The sequence below is a fragment of the Danio rerio genome, chromosome 16 (assembly GCF_049306965.1).
Source record: "Danio rerio strain Tuebingen ecotype United States chromosome 16, GRCz12tu, whole genome shotgun sequence".
Lineage (NCBI taxonomy): Eukaryota > Metazoa > Chordata > Actinopteri > Cypriniformes > Danionidae > Danio > Danio rerio.
Window position 1 is genome coordinate 1,847,501 of NC_133191.1, and position 24,596 is coordinate 1,872,096.

The window sequence follows — 24,596 nt, forward strand, 5'->3', positions numbered from 1 at the left end:
CCCTGTTATAAGCTGTAATATTACTGCATCATTCACTCGACTGACTTTAGGTAAAAGCCACTAAACTCCAAATCCTGTGTAATCCAAAATGCTTCTGTCCCTGAAATGACACCAACAGCCAGCTAACAATAACACAACACGAGTAATTTGACAGCTTCATTGATAGGTCTGTAAAATCTTTTCAGCAGATAATCTTTTGAACAGACAGCGCTCCTGCGGGGAGACGACACAAAAGCTGCGAACACACTAAAAAAGGAAGCAGGTGACTAATGCGCACTTCAATACTGAAAGTAAAAAGCACTTTCATTCTGGTAGACGCACGCTTCCTGTACTCTCTAGAGACCATTCAACAAAAAACAATGTTGCCTTTTTTATAGAGTTTGTTTAAAAAATATAGTCTGCATTCAGGCGAGAGTATGAACGCGACTAGATTACACACCATCCCTGACAACAAACCATCAGTCATTTAAAAAAATAAATGTATATTTAGTAAATTGGCTGATTGTTTAATTAGAAACATTTCATGTGGGGCCTTTAAAGCTGCATTTTGTAAGCTCAAACGGCGCTATAAATGCTATTTTAGTATACGAAAACTGAGACAAAAAAGGTCAAAATAAATGAAATAATTAATCATTAGCCACAGCCATATCACCCTGCAGCCCCAAGCCCAAGCATACTCACTGAAGCTATGCAGGGCTGAGCCTGGTTAGTACCTGAATGGGAGATGACACATGAGAAAATTAGGTTTCTGTAGGTAGTGGTGTTAGTGAGGCCAGCAGGGGGCGCTCAAACTGTGGTCTTTGTGAGTCCTAATGTCCCAGTATAGTGCAGGGGACACTACACTGTCAGTGAGCGGCGTCTTTCTGATGAGTAGTTAAACTAAGGTCCTCACTCTCTGTGCTCATTAAAAATCCCATCTTGTAAAAGATTAGGAGTGTAGCTCTGGTGTCCTGCCAAATTCCTTCCATCTGCCCTAACGCTCCATTCACACGGGGCGTCAGCGTCAACGCTTCCCATTCACTTTGAAAGGGTGACGTCAGGCGTTGACGAACTGCATTGTGGATCCGTCGGCGCCGCTTCAGAGGCGTTGCTCGCTGCAGAAGTTGGGACAAGCTCAACTTTTCAAGCGCAGACGGGAGCGTCAGCCAATCAGATCGCTGTATGCAAATACACCAGCTAGACAGTGGCCTATTGCTAACTGAATTCCATTGGCTGACGATTCAATGACGATTGCTTCAGCCCCAACTTCAGACACGCCTTCAGTCAAGCGTTGACACTGAAGCCCCGTGTGAATGGGGCGTTACCCTTATCAATATATTGAAACGTGTTTGTTAGTAATAAAAATTCGTAATGGATCTCCTTCCGGGTGCAGTGATTCTGCCGTTGTGGCTGGTGCATTCTGGGAAATTTTCTTACCCCTTGGTTTCAAGTGTGGTCCTGAAAAATCTTCGAAAGACTATTCACCCCTTCCCCTTAGCCCTACGCCTTCAAGCTTAAGAGAATAAGGACGCCCTTACCCCTTGGTGTGAAAGCGCAAAACGTTAAAATAAGGGCAAGGGCTAAGGGGTAGAATTGGGATTGGGTCTTAATGACCTAATGGCCAATATTATAAAAGAATTTCTAAATATATGTTTCCTGCAAATAGGAACTCTAAAACGACATCCTGATGGCAGCAGCTGAAACACAGAGTACAACGGGTGATCCGGAGTGCATAGGATACCCTGAGCTCTCTTCAAAACACAGTCATGATAAATTACTATTGGACCAGTTGCCTGCCACCTTCACCAGGCTACTCCACCTGTTCTTATTTGACACACTCAGATTACCGTACCAAGCTATAATACAGAACGACAAAACGGATTCAATAAATTGTGTATAGAACAGCGTCATCATAGAGGTACAAACCTAAAACAATCTTGTCCATGTGAAACAAAGTAAATCTAAACAAAATCAATCGAAATGTGTTGACAAAATAAAAACTAAACTAAGGCTGCTTTCACACCTGTGAATCGATTCAGTTGTTCTATAACAGAGATTACAAACGCTACATTGTTGCTCTTTGCTCTCGGTGCGGTTCGCTTTCACACTGCAAAGTTTCTAATCGGACCAAAAGAGCTAAAACAAGTCACGTGTGAGTAAACTCTCCTCACATTGGTCAGAGTGTCAGGGTTTATTTTGCAGAGTCCCGCTCAGCTGTCAGGAGAGGTGGTGGTTTGGTGGTGTTTGACAAGGTGCGTGCAACGTGTCTGAAGAGTGAGGAGAGATGCGGTGGGGAGAGGTGAGAAGGGTGCGCGACGTATTTGAGGACCAGGAGGGAGACGCGAGATTAACGGGAGATTATCATTCGTTTGCAGGCATCCGGAGACTCACGAAACTTCCCGCCCTACTCATAATTCTCTCTTCATATAGCCGTATGCCTATTACATATCCATAAAACACAGTGATACACCCGTGCTCGGATGCAATCGATCTGCTCCAGAGTTCGTTTCAATCGAGCCGAGACGACCTCATTCAAGTGATCTCGGAGTGATTGATTTGGCGTGGATCCTAGAGCGATTGGCGGTTTCACATATGTCAAACGAACCACGCTAACTGGGCAAATGAGACAGGCTCCCAAACAAAAGTGTAGGTGTGAAAGCACTCTAAAACTAACAAATGAAACGAACTAAAACTAACTTGATTTTACAGCAAATTTAAAAATAGTACCAAAATAAAAGTGTATTTAATAAAATGTTAAACTGCACTGTAAAAAATGTATTTGCTGTTTGTTTAATCTACGTATTTAAAATGAGCTGAAACAACAGAATTCTTGAGGTTTTCTTAGGAGAATTTATTGTTCAATCCATTAAAAATTGCAAAAACTAATAAGTTAACTTAATTCCTTCATGTTGTCCCAACACAAACAGATTGTGTGGAACCCAGTATTTTTCACAGTGTATAATAACCTATAATAAGATCAATCCTGAGGGCGATGCAGTGGCGCAGTAGGTAGTGCTGTCGCCTCACAGCTTGAAGGTCACTGGTTCGAGCCTCGGCTCAGTTAGCGTTTCTGTGTGGAGTTTGCATGTTCTCCCTGCATTCGCGTGGGTTTCCTCCGGGTGCTCCGGTTTCACCAACAGTCCAAAGACATGCGGTACAGGTGAATTGGGTAGGCTAAGTTGTCCGTAGTGTATGAGGGTGTATGTATGTTTCCCAGAGATGGGTTGCAGCTGGAAGGGCATCCGCTACAAAAAACATATGCTGAGTAAGTTGGTGGTTCATTCCGCTGGGATGACCCCAGATTGATAAAGGGACTAAGTAGTAAATTATCAGTACATGTTTATTCTGAAATTGAACTGAACCAATTACACTGAAATACATGTATACATATACGCTTAATATGCACTACCGCAAACCATCTGCAAATCATCCTAAAATGAGCAGGCACCCAATATACAATTTAAGCTCGGCTGTTACTTTAAGCATGCATCAGTGTGCAATTTTCTCCAGGAAAAGCTATTCGAAATTGCCTTTAAATGAGCTTAATCGTCTAATCTCTCCTGCTTTTTTACTGCTGTAAATATATATGTCTCTGCAGCAAATGTCATGATTTATGAAGTGCAAATGTGTAATATTAAAAGCTGCTCTTTACACGGCCACTGTCAGGTTTAATGGCAGTGAATGGACAGCCTTTTAACTTTGCTGTTGTTGACTTTGGAGTGACACGTGCGGAGAACAGAGGAGAGCCGGGCACACAAAGGCCATCCCGCATCTAAAGGTGTCAGTGGGAGAGCTGGCTTCCAAATGTCAGCTACGTGAGGAACATAAGAACAGGTTGTAACTCGGGTACTACAGTGCTCAATGTTGGCAAGGAGGAACACCCATATCACGCAAGATTACACATCAGAAGCTGCACAGTCTACCTGCTTTCTGAACCTATGTTTTGGTAATGCCATTTAATAGAGGGTACTCTAGGGCCATGTGTGTATAGGGCTGCACAATATATTTGGAAAAAGTCCCGTTACTGTGATAGTAGTATATGCTAGGGCTGCACAATATATTGAAAAAAGTATTATTATTGTGATAATAGTATCTGCTAGAGCTGCATAAAATATCAAAAAAGTATCGTTATTGTGATAATAGTATATGCTAGCGCTACACGATTTATTAAAAAAGTATCGTTATTGTGATAATCGTATATGCTGAGGCTGCACAATATATTGGAAAAAGTATCGTTATTGTGATAATCATATATTCTAAGGCTGCACAATATATTGGAAAAAGTATCGTTATTGTGATAATCATATATTCTAAGGCTGCACAATATATTGGAAAAAGTATCGTTATTGTGATAATAGTATATGCTAGTGCTGCACAATTTATTGAAAAAGTATCGTTATTGTGATAATCGTATATGCTGAGGCTGCACAATATATTGGAAAAAGTATCGTTATTGTGATAATCGTATATGCTAAGGCTGCACAATATATTGGAAAAAGTATCGTTATTGTGATAATCGTATATTCTAAGGCTGCACAATATATTGGAAAAAGTATCATTATTGTGATAATCGTATATGCTAGTGTTGCACAATGTATCGATAAAAATACCGTTTTTATAATAATAGTATATGCTAGTGCTGCACAATTTATCGAAAAAGTATTGTTATTGTGATAGTAAATGCTAGTGCTGCACAATTTATCAAAAAAGGAATCGTTATTGTGATAATAGTATATGCTAGCGCTGCACAATTTATCAAAAAAGTATCGTTATTGTGATAATAGTATATGCTAGTGCTGCACAATTTATCAAAAAAGTATCGTTATTGTGATAATAGTATATGCTAGTGCTGCACAATTTATCAAAAAAGTATCGTTATTGTGATAATAGTATATGCTAGTGCTGCACAATTTATTGAAAAAGTATCGTTATTGTGATAATCGTATATGCTGAGGCTGCACAATATATTGGAAAAGTATCGTTATTGTGATAATCGTATATGCTAAGGCTGCACAATATATTGGAAAAAGTATCATTATTGTGATAATCGTATATGCTAGTGTTGCACAATGTATCGATAAAAATACAGTTTTTATAATAATAGTATATGCTAGCGCTGCACAATTTATCAAAAAAGTATTGTTATTGTGATAATAGTATATGCTAGTGCTGCACAATTTATTGAAAAAGTATCATTATTGTGACAGTATATGCTAGTGCTGCACAATTTATCGAAAAAGTATCGTTATTGTGATAATCGTATATGCTACGGCTGCACAATATCGGAAAAAGTATCATTATTGTGATAATAATATATGCTAGTGCTGCACAATTTATCGAAACAAGTATCGTTATTGTAATGGTATATGCTAGTGCTGCACAATTTATCGAAAAAAGTATCGTTATTGTGATAATAGTATATGCTAGCGCTGCACAATTTATTGAAAAAGTATCGTTATTGTAATAATCATATATGCTAAGACTGCACAATATATTGGAAAAAGTATCGTTATTGTGATAATAGTATATGCTAGGGCTGCACAAATTTATAAAAAATATTGTTATTGTTATAATAGTAGATGCTAAGACTGCACAATTTATTGAAAAAGTATCGTTATTGTGATAATAATATATGCTAAGACTGCACAGTTTATCGAAAAGTATGGTTACTGTGATAATAGATACAATAATCAGGATATATTCTAGTGCTGCACAATACATTGAAAAAGTATCGCTATTGTGATAATAGTATATGCTATACAATATATCAAAAAGTATCATCATATTAAAAAAAGTATCGTTATTGCAATAATAGTATATACTAGGGCTACAAAATATATTGAAAATGTATCATTATTGCGATAATGGAATGCTAAGGCTGCACAATATATTGAATAAAGTACCGTTATTGTGAAAACAGTATCAGCTAAAGCTGCATAAAATATCGAAGAAGTTTTAATCGTAATAATACCATTTTTATTTAATTAGCTCAGAAAAATATATATTACCTGTTTATTTTAGTAGGATCATAACATAAACATATATCTTTTGAACTGCTGCTGAAATTGTGTTTCAGTCATATCATTGGAAATACACTTATTGCAAGATTCAACAAGAATATCAAATTTTTTTCCCATTCATTATTCATTCATTCATTTTCTTGTCAGCTTAGTCCCTTTATTAATGCGGGGTCACCACAGCGGAATGAACCGCCAACTTATCCAGCACATTTCTACGCAGCGGATGCCCTTCCAGCCACAACCCATCTCTGGGAAACACACTCATTCATACACACACTCATACACTACGGACAATTTAGCCTACCCAATTTACCTGTACTGCATGTGTTTGGACTGTGGGGGAAACCGGAGCACCCGGAGGAAACCCACGCAAACGCAGGGAGAACATGCAAACTCCACACAGAAACGCCAAGTGAGCCGAGCCGAGGTTCGAACCAGTGACCCAGTGACCTTCTTGCTGTGAGGCAACATCACTACCTACTGCGCCACTGCGTCGCCCTCATTCTTTGCCAGTATCGTGTAATTATAAAAGTGTTTTGAGCAATCTGAAAGTGCCCACCCTTCTCTCAAAAATACCTATTAGCACTTTAGTGTTTTACTTCATTTTAATATACTGTTTTAAATTGAGTACAAGTATGATACTGTAGCTGATGTAATATTACTGGTAATTTCTGTATTTTTTATGACGTGCTTTTGGTCATACGTGTGAACTGAATGTTGTGATGCCTGGGCAGCTATTTACCATGACATTCTGAATGGACAGCTGGCTAAAAAGTGATTTAAGTGACTAGCTGTGTTCCCCTCCACCTATTTTTAGGTGCATTTTGAAATATAGCATAAAAAATGCATAATGGAAATGGCAGGATGTGCATACATATTGAAAATGCACATAAAAAACTTATGCGCACAACCAAGTAGGATAAACTTTTTCTCTTATAAGAGAAAACGCGTAATGGAAACACCTTTCCAAGACTGTATATTCATGCAATGAATTCATTTAGAAACATTTCTGACCTCGTTTTGTAGTTCGTCATCGCTTCTTGTGGAGGCCAGCATTTCGAAAAGAGAGGTGGAGAGCTCCTCGGCACTGGAAGACACCATATTTCCCTCATTCAGGTATTTCTCCACCTCCTGTCTCAGAATGGAACCGTCTGTGTTCCTCTGCTCCAGTTCTTCTGCAGAGTAAACACCTCCAACTCTTCTCTCACCAACATTATTATTGAGAAAGCTGTGAAAGTCCACCGTCTGTTCCATATCAGTCCCATCTGACCAGGGAAAATCATCTTGAGCATCCAGCACATAGGTGTCAAATGAGAAAGCAATGTTTCGGCCAAAGACAGAACCACGATCCGGCGTCTTGAGGGAACTCTGCGTTTGTATGAAAGCCTCCACCTGAGATTCTCCGATCTGAGCCACTAAACGGCCCACCGCTGCACAGGACAATTCAGCAGCAGACGCCGGGAACGGTCCAAACATGTGTTTTATGGCCCGGGTTTCCTCATGACCGATTTGGTCTTTGTTGTGGAATGTTTTAAACAAGAAGACCCCGGCACTTTCAATGGTGTCTTGTCCGAAATCTGTACCGACTGCAAAAAGAAAACAAACAAATGTTCAATTATTAAAATAATTAATTAAAATTATTGCCATTATTGCCATATTGGCCAATGGCATCAAGATTAAAGACCCTAAGCTGCTGAACGAAGGACATTTAGGCAATAATTTTAGTTCGTTTTGTATGTACACCATACAGTTTCAGTTAGTTCTAGGTTTTTAAAAACTCTCATTTATAGTTTTATTTCAGTTAACGAAAAATATTTTCAATTTTAATTTTTGTTTTTTTTTCATTTGTTTTCGCTAGATCGCTATAATTTTCGCTATAATAACCTTGCTTCACTCAGGTGAGTGGGTTTGACAAACCACCTGTAGGAGACACACTCTTTACTCTCCATATGCACCAGACACTTTCCTTCAAAAACTCTGTTACAAAGATAGAAAAATAATGAATGAATGAATGAATGAATGAATGAATGAATGAACAAATTACTAAATGAATGAATGAACAAATGAATGAACGAATTACTGAATGACTGAATAAATTACTGAATTAATTAATTAATTAATGAACAAACGAGCGAACGAATGAAGGAACAGATGAATGAATGAATGAATGAATAAATGAATGAACCAACAAATGAATAAATGAGAGAACAGACGGATAAATGAATGAACGAATTATTGAATGAATGAACAAATTACTGAATAAATGAATTAATGAACAAATAAATGAAAGAATGAATGAACGAACAAATGAATAAATAAACAAACAAACGAATAAATGAATAAACGAATTACTGATTGAATGTACAAATTACTGAATGAATTAATTAATTAATGAACGAACCAACAAAGGAATGAATGAATGAATGAACAAATGAATAAATGAATGAATGAACGAACAAACAAACAAACAAACAAACAAACGAATGAATGAACAAATTAATAAATAAACAAACAAATGAATAAAACAAATTACTAAATGAAGTACTGAATGAATAAAGGAATAAACAAAGGAACGAATGAAGGAATAAATGAGCAAGCGATTAAATAAATGAATTAACAAATTACTGAATGAATTAACAAATTACTGAATTAATGAACAAAGGAACGAATGAAAAATGAATGAATGAATTACTGAATGAACGAATGAATGAACGAATGAACAAATGAACGAATGAATGAATGAACGAACAGACTGATAAATGAATGAATGAATGAATTATTGAATGAATGAACAAATTACTAAATAAATGAATTAATGAACGAACGAACGAATGAATGAATGAATGAATGAAATAACAAATAAATAAATAAACGAACGAACGAATAAATGAATGAACAAATTACTGAATAAATTAATGAATTAATGAACGAACCAACAAAGGAATGAATGAACTAATGAACGAATGAATGAACAAATGAATGAATGAATGAATGAACGAACAAACGAACGAACGAACGAACAAACAAACAAACAAACAAACAAACAAACAAACAAACAAACAAACAAATAAATGAACAAATTAATAAAGAAACGAACAAATGAATAAAACAAATTACTAAATGAAGTACTGAATGAATGAAGGAATAATTAAAGGAACCAATGAAGGAATAAATGAGCAAGCGATTAAATAAATGAATTAACAAATTACTGAATGAATTAACAAATTACTGAATGAATGAACAAAGGAACTAATGAAAAATGAATGAATGAATTGCTAAATTAATGAATTGCTGAATGAATAAACGAATGAACAAATGAATGAATGAATGCATTGCTGAATGAATGAATGAATGAATGAATGAATGAATGAATGAATGAACATACGAATAAATGAATGAATGAATGAATGAATGAATGAATGAATGAATGAATAAATGAATGAATGAAGGAAGATACTAAAGCAACGTTTCATGGCATCTACAGTCCATAAATCTGCTCTCTGGTGATTTGAAGTGTTTCTTTCATCCTCATTTGTAAGTTGCTTTAGATAAAAGCATCTGCTAAATGAATAAATGCAAATGCAAAAAGAGTCTGTCACACTGGCAATGCCGGATGCAAATTTTTCAATCTTGGGTGAGCCATTCCTTTAATGCATGTTATGCCCCATATTCAAGCTATCACTTACTGGATGCTATCAAGAACGCAAAGAAGAAAGACAGGAAGAGGCTTTGCAAAATGGCTCGGAGGAGACTTGTGTGACTCAGATATATAACACTGTATTTGAGTCATGGCATGAGAACATTTAGTGCTCAGTGCTCAAAACATTTTTGTGTAGAGATTTCAGGCTGGACGAAAGCTGAGTCCTTTATGTAACAAGTAGTGGTCTGCAAAAAACTTCATGGACCTCCTTATAAAGAAAAGGTCTGGAGGGTGATGTAGCGGCAGCTAAAGAAGCAACAGTGTAAAAATGACTAGTGCACAAGGGCAAAATGGACTGATAGATTAGAAAGAAATACCAAACCAATCGAAAACTGATTGAAGAGGAAATTTTCTAGTCCTTTCCATTTCTGTGTGGGTGTTCTGGCTTCCAATATCATCCAAACACATGCACGCCCTGTTTAACCTTGTTTTAGGAAATTAAAGGAGACCTATTGTGCAAAGACAATAGAAAACAACAACATGAATGAACCACATCTAAAATAAAGTCTATTCTGACTGATCCCTGAGAAAAGGTTTAACCTAAAAACATATGGTAAAGCATTCATTAATACCAATTTGAATAGCTACAAAAGGAAGCTTAGGAAAAAAAGACGCTTGCGGTTTGTTCAAACTACTTATTTGAAATGAGCTAAATCAACACAATTCTTGAGATTTTTGGGGACAATTTCATTGTTTTATGTTCAGTTAAATTAGCAAAAAACTAATAAGATAACTTGGTTCCTTCATGTTATCCCAATACATTGATTGTGTTTTTGCAATGCAAAAATTGCAAACCAAGTGAAGGGAGTTTTTGTTGGTGTTTCTGTGAGAAGTTTGCATGTTCTCTCCGTGTTGGCGTAGGTTTTCTCCGGGTGCTCCGGTTTCCCCCACAGTCCAAACACATGCGCTATAAGGGAATTGATCAACTAAATTGGTCCTAGTGTATGAGTGTATGAGTGTGTGTGTGTGTGTGTGTGTGCGTGTGAATATGAGAGTGTATGGGTGTTGCCCAGTACTGGGTTGCAGATGAAAGGGCATCCGCTATGTAAAACATATGCTGGAAGAGTTGGCGGTTGCGGTTCATTCCACTGTGCCGACCCCTGATAAATAAAGGGAATAAGCCGAAGGAAAATTAGTTTGTCGCATACATGAGCTCATTTGTCCAATTTTCACTGCTATGCCAACATAAATAGTGAAAATAACCCATCGAAAAGGCTTTAAGACAAAGCAGAATCCTCTATGCTGGATTAGTTGGCGATTCATTCCACAGTGTTGACGAATAAGCTTAAGGAAAATGAATGAATGAAATTGGCCGTAGTGTATGAGCGTGTGTGTGAATGAGTATGTATGGGTGTTTCCCAGTACTAGGTTGCAGCTGGAAGGGCATCAGCTGTGTACAACATATGCTGGAATAGTTGGTGGCAAATTCCACCATGGCGACCCCAGATAAATAAAGGGAATAAGCCGAAGGAAAATAAATGAACTGATGAAATTGGCCGTAGTGTATGAGTGTGTGTGTGTGAATGAGTGTGTAAGGGTTTTTTTCCAGTACTGTGTTGCAGCTGAAAAGGCATCCCCTGTGTAAAACATATGCTGGAATAGTTGGTGGTTCATTCCACTGTGGAGACCCCTGATGAATAAAGGGACTAAGCTGAAGCAAAATGAAAGAATGAACTCTTTTATAAAACAAAAACCAACTCCGTCCCATGTGCTGTTTAACAACACAAGTTTAAAACTGTTATAGACACCCGTATGCCCAGAAAAAGGTTTCACAACCTTGATGAAGACATGCTTAATTCAAAGCCCAGGCTATGAACACAATAACATGTCTCAATAAAATGCTCTGTCTAAAAAGAAGCTGGATGTTATTATCTGACCCAGAGAAAGAGGTTTATTCAAGACAGTTATAAAAAACAAATCAATAAAATAGATCTGTCTTATTAGAGAAAACACGTGCAGAAAAAAACAAGGCAACCATCCAACAAAACTGGTGATTAAAGGATCAAAGTTTTCAATATCACATGACATTTCAGGTGTTATTCTTAAGATCTGTGTGTTTAATATACAGTATGCATTTCGAGAAAGAAACAACAACTTAAATTAAGTCTAAAATCTCTCTAATAACTTGTAGTTAAATAATTATTTAATTATTTAACGACAATTGAAGAATTGAAGAAGATTGAAGAACATCATCAGAATGTCATAATATACGTTATGATTATAAATAATTACAACACAAATGTAAGTGCAGTTGTTTATGTCTTCAGTGAATAGTAGTCATAGTAGATCCATCCATTATTAATCTTAAAGTCTCAACCTAATTGACTGACTGTTGTCTTTAGTTAATCACACAAACAAGAGTAAATGTACTTCGCTAGACTAGTCTGATGTACACGTTTTATTTTTATTTTTACTAAATATATTTATAGTATTTTGCACTTTGATTAAATGTGTTTGATGAGTAGGTATTTGTAATTTGAAACCAAAAATACTGGATATAAAAATATATATGATGTGTTTGTGCTCTATCACTGATTGTCTGTAAGTAGTTTTTGTTCACGCAATATAGAAATGTACACATGTATCATACAAATATTTAAAAAGTACAGGTCAAAATCAATGCGTAGTTTAGTTTTTACATAAATATATCTTATATGCTGTTAAATAAACACCTGAACTAGATAATCAAACTTCTGACAAACTAAAAAATGTCCAGACAGCTGTGTTTAGGCAAGCTGAGGTTAAACAGCCTCTAGGACCGAATTTAGATAGCCCTGTGATAAGCTGTAAAATATTGCTCAACTAATATTGTGACATTTAATTTTAACTGTGTGATGTTAAACAATAAACTAGACACTTTCTATGCATATCAAATTATTTTTTGAGAACTTAATTTGATGGTGTCACCAAAACTGGGGTCCGTTCCTGGTACTTTGCTTAAATGATCTAAGATGATTTGGCAGATCCTGGATCTTTTAATCTTGATAACTGATCTCTCGCTAATTTGGTTCTTCAAACAAGTTCGCGAATCATATTAGAATGTCTGGATAAACTGATCTGAGATCGCTGCGTGTGTTGTGAAGGACAGATCTATCGATCCTCCAAATCATGATCAGCAATTTCGAGCCCTGAGAATGTCACAATATTTATCACGATTATAAATAATAACACAAAAGCAAATGCAGCTGCTTATGTCTCAACTGAACATAAACAGCAAGAAGAAAGAGTAGTAGATCTGTTCATTAATCTTAAGGTTTCAGCCTAATTTATTGACTGTTGTCCATGTCTTTGGTTTTACAGGTTTTCTAAGGTGCAATAATTTCTATGATAACAAAAATGATTTATCGTGACAGGTCTATCAGCAACCAACAGTTAAACTATATCAAGCCATTATCAACTGGTTTGTCACCTCAGAAATGTAGATAAAGCAGTCCACACTGGATATATCAGCTTGTAAAATGCATATTCCTGTTTGGACTGTAATTGCTTTTAAATCACACCTTGGATGTGAATTACCCACCGATCTGTTTGGCTGCTTGGAGGATGTTCTTGAGCTCCTGAGTGGCCACCGGCTGATCTTTCTTCTGTAGATGTTGGGTGAAGAACTGAACTATCTTCTGCCATGTCAGACCATCACGGGCAAATATTTCCTGTCGTTTTAAGCGTTTGGTCTGCAAAAAGAGTTGCAAAATACACTGTATATATTTTGTTTATTTCTTTAATAAGGCAGTGCAATCAGGAATAAGTCATAATACTGTATTAAACCCTGCTACAACACACAAACATACAATATCAAGAAACACATGGGAAGAACAATGATTACAATCTGAGATTAAATTATTTGACTAGGAACTCCCATGAGACTCTACTAACTCTAAAACCAAAATCACTATTGTGAAATATTAATGAAACATATTCCACCGCATACAGATGGAAGGTACAGTAACAAGGTTATTTAAAAAAGCGCCTCAGTTTGTGATGTGTGCTCAATAGGTCATGCCACCAGGCCGGTAAGTAAATTAACACCACGCCACTGTATCAGCAACTCAGTGCCCTCTTAAACTCTCATTATAAGTGGGTGTTTGGAAAAACCTGAACCTTATGCTCTCTGTCCAAAAGCTGCAGCAGCGGTGGCGATAAAGAAATCTGAATTTAGAGAAGAGAAGATAATTTACGCTACACTGAGGTGTTCCACAAAATCCCAATAAAAGTAAAGCTGAGACAGAGTTAGCGAGAGAAACAAAGCGGTCATATAATACACTATGAATCACACTCTCAAGGTCGGGGAAACACGATTAAATAAAGTACAGACAGAGGACATCAGATTACAGAGAGACAAAAGCTGTTTTGGCTATTAATTAGAGTGATATAAATCTGTAGTCTGATATTATCAGCATAAAAGAGCACTTTGCAGATACATCTGAGGCCCTAAATCCACTTTAATCCATATATCACAGCTAATCCGCTGGTTAAATTTCGACCCATCCTTAGAAATGTCTACAGGTAATGGCCTTACAAAATACACTTTAAAAGTTGCTTGTGCTAAATTATGTACATCACAAAGTAATGAGGCTAAGATGTTATAAAAAGATAACTGTTTATTGTTTTTTGCAATTTTTATTACATCCAAGTCTCTAATGCCTTGACTTAATTTAAGATAATTTAATCCAATTACCACTGGTCACCTAAGACACATTGCTGTTTATACATGTTACGCCTACTGAAACTATTCAATGATTAGATTCCAAGACACTCTTAAAGGAACAAATATGATAACGTTACAACTTCCCTTGAGTTTTAAAATTTTTGATCCATTCAGTTGATCTCTGGACTATGGTCACTGATGACAATTGTGATCTATAATTTTTAATTGAAGAATATCTTAAAGTATTGTTATTGACTTTCAACTTAAATAAATAAATTAATTAATTAATGAATGTAATAATTTAATAAATTAATTAATAAATTAAATACATAAAACAATTAATTAATAAATAAACTAACAAACAAACAAATAAATAAATAAAATAATAAATTAAATATTGAAATAAATAAATAAATAAACAAACAAATAAATACATACATATATAAAATAATAAATAAAATATTTAATTAAATAAATAAATACATCAGTAAACAAATACATTGCTGTTTATACATGTTACGCCGACTAATACTATTTAATGATTAGATCCATTCAGCTGATCTCCGAGTCTGACGGGAGCATTTTAGCTTAGCTTAGCATAGTTCATTGAATCGGATAAGAACATTAGCATTTTGCTCAAAAATGAGCACACAAAGCATGCTGTATGCTCTAAACTTGCAGACTTTTTTGGTCACATTTATAACGCATCTTTATTTTTATCATTTAAAGTACAAAACATGTTTAGATGGATATTTTCTGCTTCTATAACCTTGTGGTCAGTTGTTCTGTAAAATATAAACAGATGTTTCAATACAGTGTTACTTTCTATGTGCATTTTTGTTTTGAGTTTTTACTGCAAATGTCACATCCAGAACGCTGGAACTGCTCATATATATATATATATATTTTTTTTTTTTACATCAGAAATGTTTTGTAGTCTATACAATAAGATTTTTTCAATTTAAATAAACATATTTAAATGAGTGTCCTATGAAGGGTTAATGTAGAATTTTCTGAAGGACTATGGTCACTGATCACAATTGTGATCTATAATTTTTTAATTGAAGAATATCTAAAAGTATTGTTATTGACTTTCATCCTATAAATAAATAAATAAATCTATTAATTAATTAATTAAATAAACAAACAAACAAACAAACATATAAAAACATTTATTAAATATTTAATTAATTAAATAAATGCATAAATACATAAATAAATAAACAAATAAATAAATAAATTAATTAATTAATCAAATACATAAATAAATAAATTAAATGAATAAACAAACTAACAAACAAACAAAAAAATAAATATTTAAGTAATTAACTAAATACATAAATAAACAAAGAAACAAACAAAAAAATTAATTGTAAATAAAATATTTAATTAATTAAATAAATAAATACATTGCTGTTTTCACATGTTACGCCTACTAAAACTATTTAACGATTAGATTCCAAAACACTCTTAAAGAAACAAATATGATAACGTTACAACTTCCCTTGAGTTTTACCATTTTTGATCCTTTCAGCTGATTTCTGAGTCTGACCGAAGCATTTTAGCTTAGCTTAGCATAGTTCATTGAATCGGATTAGACCATTAGCATCTCACTCAAAAACGACCTTAGATTCAAGACACATTTCTTACGACGAAGCGACAGAAAATAAAAAGTTATTATTTTAGGCAGATATAATCAACCTAGGAATGTCTTCTGAAAAGTAACAGAACACAATATGTTGTTTAAATGAATGAACACATTTCAACTGATGTGATACTGACAACCAAAGTAATAATGCTAAAAATTCTCAGGAATAACTTACTTTTTTAAAAGCATATTCAAACTGAATAGTTAATGTTTCATGAAAATAATGCACAGATAAACACCGACCCAAGCCATTTCCGTCCTCAAGTTTCAACATTAGTTGACTACAGATCTGCGCCTCAAAGTTACTATTTAGTATAAGGGCTCTGATTGAATCTCAAACCTCTTTAGTTATTAGAAACAACAACGCTAAATTAAAGGTCATTAATTATGATGAATTTCCAAGCCATTAAAGAACTTCCCCGCCCTTAAAATGTTCAAAATAAGAGCACTTAGAGCATGTACAATTATTCTGCCATGCCAGGAACAGGTTTGATTGACAATAAAATTAATATAATTCAAAACTCCTTTGCTTTCTTCAAAACTGCATTCAGACTCCATTCATTATTTGCACTTCCAGCAAATGTGTGCGCATGTTATGCTAAATATACGCCAGTAAATAAAGATAGGACTTAAGAATTTGCTTGAAAAAAGCAAACATCCTGCAAATACAATAGGCTCAAAGATAAGGCATCGATTAATAAAGGGAAAAAATAATAATTTTAATGTCCACATCAAATACACTTTATGAAAAGGATTTAAATAAAAAATAAATAATTTTTCAGGCTTGAAATATAAAGTATAAATTATTTGTGAGTATAAAATCAGGGTTGGAATAATGTGGATCTTCCACAGCCAACAGATAAAAAAACAGCGAGCATATTTTGAACTGATTTCTTTTATCTTTGCCATGATGACAGTAAATAATATTAGACTAGATATTCTTCAAGATACTTCTATTCAGCTTAAAGTGATATGTAAAGGCTTAACTAGCTTAATAAAGTTGAGTTCGGGTAATTAGACAGGCCATTCTATAACAGTGGTTTGTTCTGCAGACAATGCAAAACAAATATTGCTTAAGGGGGCTAATTAAATTTACCCTTAAATGGTTTTAAAACAATTAAGAACTGCTTTTATTCTAGCTGAAATAAAACAAGTAAGGCTTCCTGCAGAAGACAAAAATATTAGAGGAAATACTGTGAAAAATTCCTTTGTTAAACATCATTTGGGAAATAAAATTTCACAGGAGGTCTAATAATTTTGACTTCCAGCTGTATTGATGTAGTCTTACCTTCAGATCATAAATGTCCTGCGTTAAATCATCCTGTTTGCTGACGTTAGAGAAGGAGCGCAGGGCTCCAGTGAGCCGAGGAGGAGACATGATCAGACACAGCGAAGGCCGTCTGTGAGCAGGACCTGTTCATGCGGGAAACATGATGGATGTGAAAATACTGTACACAGTTCCTTTTTTATGTGACTGTAATGGGGCAGACAGTATAGATCACATCCATTCATTCTGATTACACACACAAACTAACAAGAGATGAGAGAGTTAAAAATAAGATGCTTTCTTTCAAAGTATTAAACACGGGATCAATTTTAAATTCATTCTGGATTAAAATCTGCAAAAACTAGAAGCTCCAACCATTTTTATTTTCTGTATTGTGACAAAGTTCCTAGAGAAATGGAGTATTAAATCAGAAAACAGTGGGTGTGGCTTGTTTTTTTTCTACTGCGAGCTGATTGGATGTAGTAAAGTCAGTTTGAGGAGAAGCATTACAACCTAACAGACTCCTCCTGCTCATCATTTCTGCTTGTTATCAAAACTGACAGCTGGAGGGGGCGTGGTTAAGTGTGTTAGCCCCGCCCGATAACTCAGACAGACCTAGGCTGTTTCTCAGTATGCGTTCTTGTCTTTGCGTTCTTGTATGCTCGTGAAACGTCATTAACCATCGCCAAAGTACAGTTCCAATTCAAAGTTCACATGGATAAAAGCATCTGCTATGACTAAATGTAAATGTAAGCATGATACACCTTTAAGGCTATGACTCGGAAGTGACAAATAAATACTAAATATATACAACATAAATAAATATCCTGTCACATTTGCATTAACTTTAACATACAATGTGTGCAATACACCTTTAAGGGTATGACTCGCAAGTGACACCATTTGATGTAGGAGAAGCTGACCGTGATTATAGATGCACTCTCTCCTTGAATTGAATGACTTCATGCTTGTTTTTGTATAATCTTTTGACAAGCTTAAAGGTCAGATTTATTATACGTGAAAATTTGCAAACAACATTTTTAAGGGAAAGTCTGAATGTGTGAATTAAAAAGAAATCAACTTTAGCCCAATATACCCTAGAGATTAAGATTTAAAAATATATTCACAATACATTATCTATATTTGTGCATGTCTATTGTTTATAGAGGTAAAGTTGATTTTATATTTGGATATTTAGACATTCTGCTTAATAATATAATTTCAGAAAAGTATTCTTTGAAAATAAGAAATAAGGAAATCATATTAGCAGCAAATAACCATCAAAGTACAACATTGTTCACAGTCAATTACATAGTGTTAATGTTGTATAAAACTCATACTTGCGTGGTTATTCTGATCGAATATTCAATGTAACATGGTAAACAATATAGAGACTGCTAAATGAACCAATGTGCGAATATAAAACTAACTTTACCTCTATCTATTCTCCTTGTCCTCAGCCCAATTAAACCTACAGCTTTAATAGTTTTGTTCTGCTAAAAACTGTTATTTAGAAGAAAAACACTTCAGAAATAGCTAGTTTAAGTTGTTATCATTCACACCAATTGATTAAAAACATGAAATTATAAATAAATTGTGCAAATAGATACAAAAAATATACAAAATAAATAAATACCCTGTCACATTTGCATTAACTTTAACATACAATGTGTGCAATACACCTTTAAGGCTATGACTCGGCAGTGACACCATTTGATGGAGGAGAAGCTGACAGTGATCATAGATGCACTCTCTCCTTGAATTGAATGACTTCATGCTTGTTTTTGTATAATTTTTGTGACAAGCTTAACGGTCAGATTTATTATAAGTGAAAATGTATGTTTCTGGTAAAATGTCCCCTGTACTTTGATCATTGGCTGATAATATGGTTTCACTCTATACAATTTGCAAACAATATTTCTTGGGGAAAGTCTGAATGTGTGAATTAAAGAAATCAACTTTAGCCCAATATACCCTTGAGATTAAGATTTTAAAAATATGTTCACAATACATTATCTATATTTGTGTATGTCTATTGTTTATAGAGGTAAAGTTGGTTTTATATTTGGATATTCAGGACTTTCTCCTTCATAATTTCAGAAAAGTATTCTTTGAAAATTGTAAATAGGGAAATCATATTAGCAGCCAATGACTACCAAAGTACAGCATTGTTCACAGTGAATTACATAGTGTTAATGTTGTTTAAAAGGCATACCTGCATGTTAATTCTGATCGAAAATTCAAAGTAACATAGTAAACAATATAGAGACTAAATAAACCAATGTGTGAATATAAAACCAACTTTACCTCTATTGGTTTATTACTTAAAACCTAAGCAGCTTTATTTGTGACACGTCCTGCTTTATCTTTAAAATAACTAATACTTATGTTTCCTTTTTAGCTTCCCAATCTTATCTAAAATAGTAAACAAAACTGCCATACACTACAAACTCGACTTCTTCATACTAAACCAACGTCAATCATGTTACGACGCTAATCAATTATATATTAATAGCTAAGCCACAATATTACCCATCAGTGCTTGTTTGTTTATCTAATAGTGACATCACATTTCATAAACTGTACTTAAACATTACTTATTTACACGTTTAGAGTCTATATAAGTTGTTAAATAATATTACGTGTTGTTGTTTTTTGTAAGTTCTGAACAGAAACGACAGCAACTCTTCTAGCACAGCTAACGTCTCTTATTCGTGTACATAACAGTGTATTTAAAAGTCTCTTTAACGTTACTTCAGAGTATTGATAAAGTATATATAAATAGGAACAGTGACTGACCACTAATAGAATAAATTGAAGAGAATCAGGGATAGTGGTCTCTCTTGGCTGGACCCGTCTGTACCTTGTCAGCCGGAGTACATGCGGCAAGTTCCATGTGTGCTGCATTATGGGAATTGTAGTTTTGTAAGGTTGCTTCGCGCTTGCCTTTAATGGGAATAAGTAGTCAAAGGACTACAATATCCGGCATAAGGACATACGCGGAAGTAGAAAGGCAGCAGTAATCGATTGTAAACAGACTGATGTTAGTGCTGACTGACTCAGAAGTTACATATTCAATATAGCCTACATGACTTTTACTGTTATAGCGTTGTTTAGCGCGTTATGAATGTGCAAAATGTCCACATAAATGTAGTAAGTATATTTTGTTTGATTTCCTTTCATATTTTATGTAAAAATGCTAAATGTTTCTGTATTTTTGTAGAGTGTAACTAGAAACTTCCTGGCAGATGTGTTGAATCAAGTTGGAGCTAAACTGTGCTGGACACCGGCCCTCCAGGACACCCCTGGTGTAGGGGATATACAGTAATATGGAGTTTATAAAGTACAAAAATTATATTGATGGACAGTCCCCACAAAACATGGAAACATTTAGTAAAATCAGCTATATTTTTAGCCATGTTATCATATTTAAAGCTGATTTATAATCTTAAACCAAGATATAAAATCAAGTATTAATTCTAATAAATTTGTGCTTAAGAAAGCCTCATGGATATTAACCGTTTCCTTCTATTTATTTATTCATTCATTTATTTATGTTTTATTTATTTATTCCTATATTTATTTATATATTCCTATATTTATTTATGTTTTATCTATTTATTTATATATTTGTATATTTATTTATGTTTTATTTATTTATTTATTTATTTTTATAATCCTATATTTATTTATGTTTTATCTATTTATTTGTTTATTCCTATATTTATTTATGTTTTTTCTATTTTTATTCCTATATTTATTTATGTTTTATATATTTATCTATTCTTATATTTATTTATGTTTTATTTATTTATATATTCCTATATTTATTTATGTTTTATCTGTTTATTTGTTTATTCCTATATTTGTTTATGTTTTATCTATTTTTTATTCCTATATTTATTTATGTTTTATCATGTATTTTAGAATATCCTGGCTATATTCACACACTGTTGTCACACAACCCCTTTTAAAAGGGATTTATGCATAATAGGTCCTCTTTCAAACAAATAAACAAATTAATTAAATAGCCTTTACACTGTGTTACATCCTCACTGGACTTTACACGTCTAAAGCATCGTCGAAAACAATGTCAGGTTTTGCTTTTTATGAAATTAAGCTCTATATTTCCATGAATGCGCCACTGAAATGCCCAAGGCAAGGCTGTTCAAAGAGGTTCGTATCTCCGAAGACCCGCTCTGAATGGTGTCATTGTGGATACAGCAGTGCGTAACACTAACCTGGTTTAAACAGTGTATAGGATGCACCCTGACTTAACCACGGGCAAAGTCATTTTAGTGCAGCGTTAAATAAATCCCCATCCAGATCTGTAGTAACACAGCCCAGCAGTTATTTAGCACTCAAAAAAGCTCAAAAGTCACAGGTTATCCACAAGAGTTCTGTTTGTGTAGATGATCAGCCACCCACAACTGTGCTATTTTACCTGCAGCCAATTAATGGCAGTGTACTCCTGTTATTCACTGTAAAAGCTGCTGGGTTTCATACAATCGATGTAAAGGAATTAACATAAAGGAATTAAGTTAGGGCGACACGATGCCTCAGCTAGGTTAGTTGGCATTTCTGTGTCGAGTTTGCATGTTCTCCCCGTTTTGGTGTGGGTTTCCTACGGGTGCTCCAGTTTTCCCCACAGTCCAAACACATGCGCTATAGGGGAATTGATGTACTAAATTGGCTGTAGTGTATGAGTGTGTGTGTGTGTGTGTGTGTGTGTGTGTGTGAGAATGTTAGAGTGTATGGCTGTTTCCCAGTACTGGGTTGCAGCTAAAAGGGCATTCACTGTGTAAAAAATATGCTGAACAAGCTGGCGGTTCATACCACTGTGGTGACCCCTAATAAATAAAGAGACTATATATATATATATATATATATATATATATATATATATATATATATATATATATATATATATATATATAAATATATATAAATATATATATATATATATATATATATATATATATATATATATATATATATATATATATATATATATATATGATCAATGATGATTTTACGCTTTTTGGTGTGTATATATATATATATATATATATATATATATATATATATATATATATATATATATATATATATATACCAAAATGTAGTACTGCAGAAGCAACACAACTCCCTTTCATTAATTTGAATTAAGCGACACCACAACCACCACAATTCTTTTGGTTTTAATACACAAACATAAGTCAGTTGTTTAATTTAAACATAGTTGCATTCTTTGGACCAACTAAAGCCATAATCCGTTGTTTTGAGTGTGTGTGGGGCTGTTTTTGAAACCCTCACAAAATCTGCAATCCAGTTAGATGCATTTTTTAATTCTCTTTATTCAATTTGCAAACCAAGAAAAAAAAATCGATCGAATTTTAATGAAGCTTCATGTATTTGTGATTATATACCATGCATGTTAGTTGTTATATTAATTAAACAAGAACTCTGAACAATACCAGCAGCGCATCCACAATACAAATGCAGTTACGTTCCATTGGACACTTTCAATGAACAATGCTCATCTCCATCAGTATAATGAGGCAATTGTTACAGATATTGATCGGCGTGCGGCATTTACTAAATGAAATAACAGCAGGTCTGAATGAATTGGAAGAGGAGGAGCGGGCTATAATTTAGAGCTGAAATGATGGAAACAAAGTCAGCAGATCTCAGTTTGGGCTGGACGGATCTGTGTATTGTCTGATAATCGCCCTGATCAGAGAGCGGTGCGGCACATTTCTCTGACTTATTTACATTCAGACGGCCCTTTGGTGCAAGCGGTCACGCTTTTACGGACACAAGGTCACTGCGGTGGAGAACTAACGCCAGCGTTTCTAAACTACACAAAGATTACTGCAGCAACCCGGTATCTGATCAATGATAACATTTAGTGTCGTCATTGTGCAGTCGATGTCAGAATTATTAGCCTTGATGTATATATATATATATATATAATTTTTTTTTTTTGCACAATTTCTGTTTAACAGAGGATTTTCTCAACACATTTCTAAACATAATAGTTTTAATAACTCACTTCTAATAACTGATTTATTTTATATTTGCCATGATGACAGTATATACACACACCGGCCACTTTATTAGGTACACCTGTCCAAAATACTTGTTAATGCAAATTTCTAATCAGCCAATCACATGTCAGCAGCTCAATGCATTTAGGCATGCAGACATGATCAAAACGATCTGCTGCAGTTCAAACCGAGCATCAGAATGGGGGGAAAGGTGACTTTGAACGTGGCATGGTTGTTGCTGCTGTGAGTATTTCAGAAACTGCTGATCTACTGGGATTTTCACGCACAACCATCTCTCTACAGAGAATGATCCGAAAAAGGGGAAATATCCAGTGAGCGGCAGTTCTGTGAGCACAAATGCCTTGTAATAATAATTCAAGAAATCTGCTTAATAAATAATTCAATAAATTTTAGGATTATTTGTTTCTTTCCATCAATAAACGTTTATTACTATTTATTTTGTCCTTTGATTATTTTCATTATCGGATATGTATGCTGTTTGCATTTTATTCAAAGTTTAAACGCAGTACCTACACTTTGTGTTTACATTATAGCCTGCGTTTGCTGTTATATAAATTCAAATGGTTGTAATACCATGTATCAAGAACCAATGTAATACTAAGACTAATGAAGACTAAGTCGCGCCAGCTCCAGGCCGCAGCGTACATTACTCGCAGACCAATTCTGGCTCAGATGTGGCAGCGTTGGCTCGCTTACGGCTGCCGCATCTGGCCCGATTGATTCAGGCCGGAATCGGGCAGTGAGTCCACAAGCATCCAAGGACGGCAGCCGGCGTCTCCGGCAGGCATGAATCTACCCGGAACTGGCCCGAGTGTATTTTGCTATCTGGGAGCTGTTAGAAAGGCAACAGTAACTCAATTAAGCACATGTTACAACCGAGGCCTGAAGAAGAGCATCTCTGAACACACAACACGTCCAACCTTGAGGCGGATGGGCTACAGCAGCAGAAGAATGTACCTATGTAGTATGGTGTACCTAATAAAGTGGCCGTTGAGTGTAATATTTTACCAGATCTTTTTCAAGACACTATGTATTTAGCTTAACCCTACATGGGACTAAAATTAACCCATCTAAGTTTGTTTTTTCTATATCTGTTTTATAGCTTGTGCATCAAAGGGTTAGTGACATTTAAAGGCTTAATAAGGTTAAGTTCGGGTAATTAGGCAGGCCATTGTATAACAGTGGTTTGTTCTGTAGACAATCCAAAACAAATATTGCTTAAGGGGGTGAATAATACTGACCTTAAATGGATTTTAAAAAAATTAA

The 24,596-nt window shown here is 34.7% G+C and overlaps 1 protein-coding gene and 1 long non-coding RNA gene across 3 annotated transcripts in view; one reads left to right on the top strand and one right to left on the bottom strand.

Moving 5' to 3' along the window:
• Nucleotides 1-20,159, bottom strand: part of ascc3 (activating signal cointegrator 1 complex subunit 3) — a 260,712-nt gene extending 240,553 nt beyond the window's left edge. The window contains exons 1-4 of one of the 2 annotated variants that reach the window (XM_073925683.1): nucleotides 20,123-20,159; nucleotides 17,281-17,405; nucleotides 13,220-13,370; nucleotides 7,014-7,585 (exon numbers count right to left, since the gene is read on the bottom strand). In XM_073925683.1, the coding sequence (XP_073781784.1) occupies nucleotides 7,014-7,585; nucleotides 13,220-13,370; nucleotides 17,281-17,370 (813 nt within the window). In that variant the 5' untranslated portion in view covers nucleotides 17,371-17,405; nucleotides 20,123-20,159. Of the gene's footprint in view, nucleotides 1-7,013; nucleotides 7,586-13,219; nucleotides 13,371-17,280; nucleotides 17,406-20,058 lie in introns of both variants that reach the window. The other variant, XM_073925682.1, reaches the window with a different exon arrangement.
• A 135-nt stretch (nucleotides 20,160-20,294) lies between these two features.
• LOC110437960 (uncharacterized) lies at nucleotides 20,295-20,775 on the top strand. The gene is made up of 2 exons (XR_002455730.2): nucleotides 20,295-20,412; nucleotides 20,483-20,775. It is a non-coding gene; the product is annotated as an uncharacterized lncRNA (long non-coding RNA).
• Nucleotides 20,776-24,596: the final 3,821 nt, after the last annotated feature.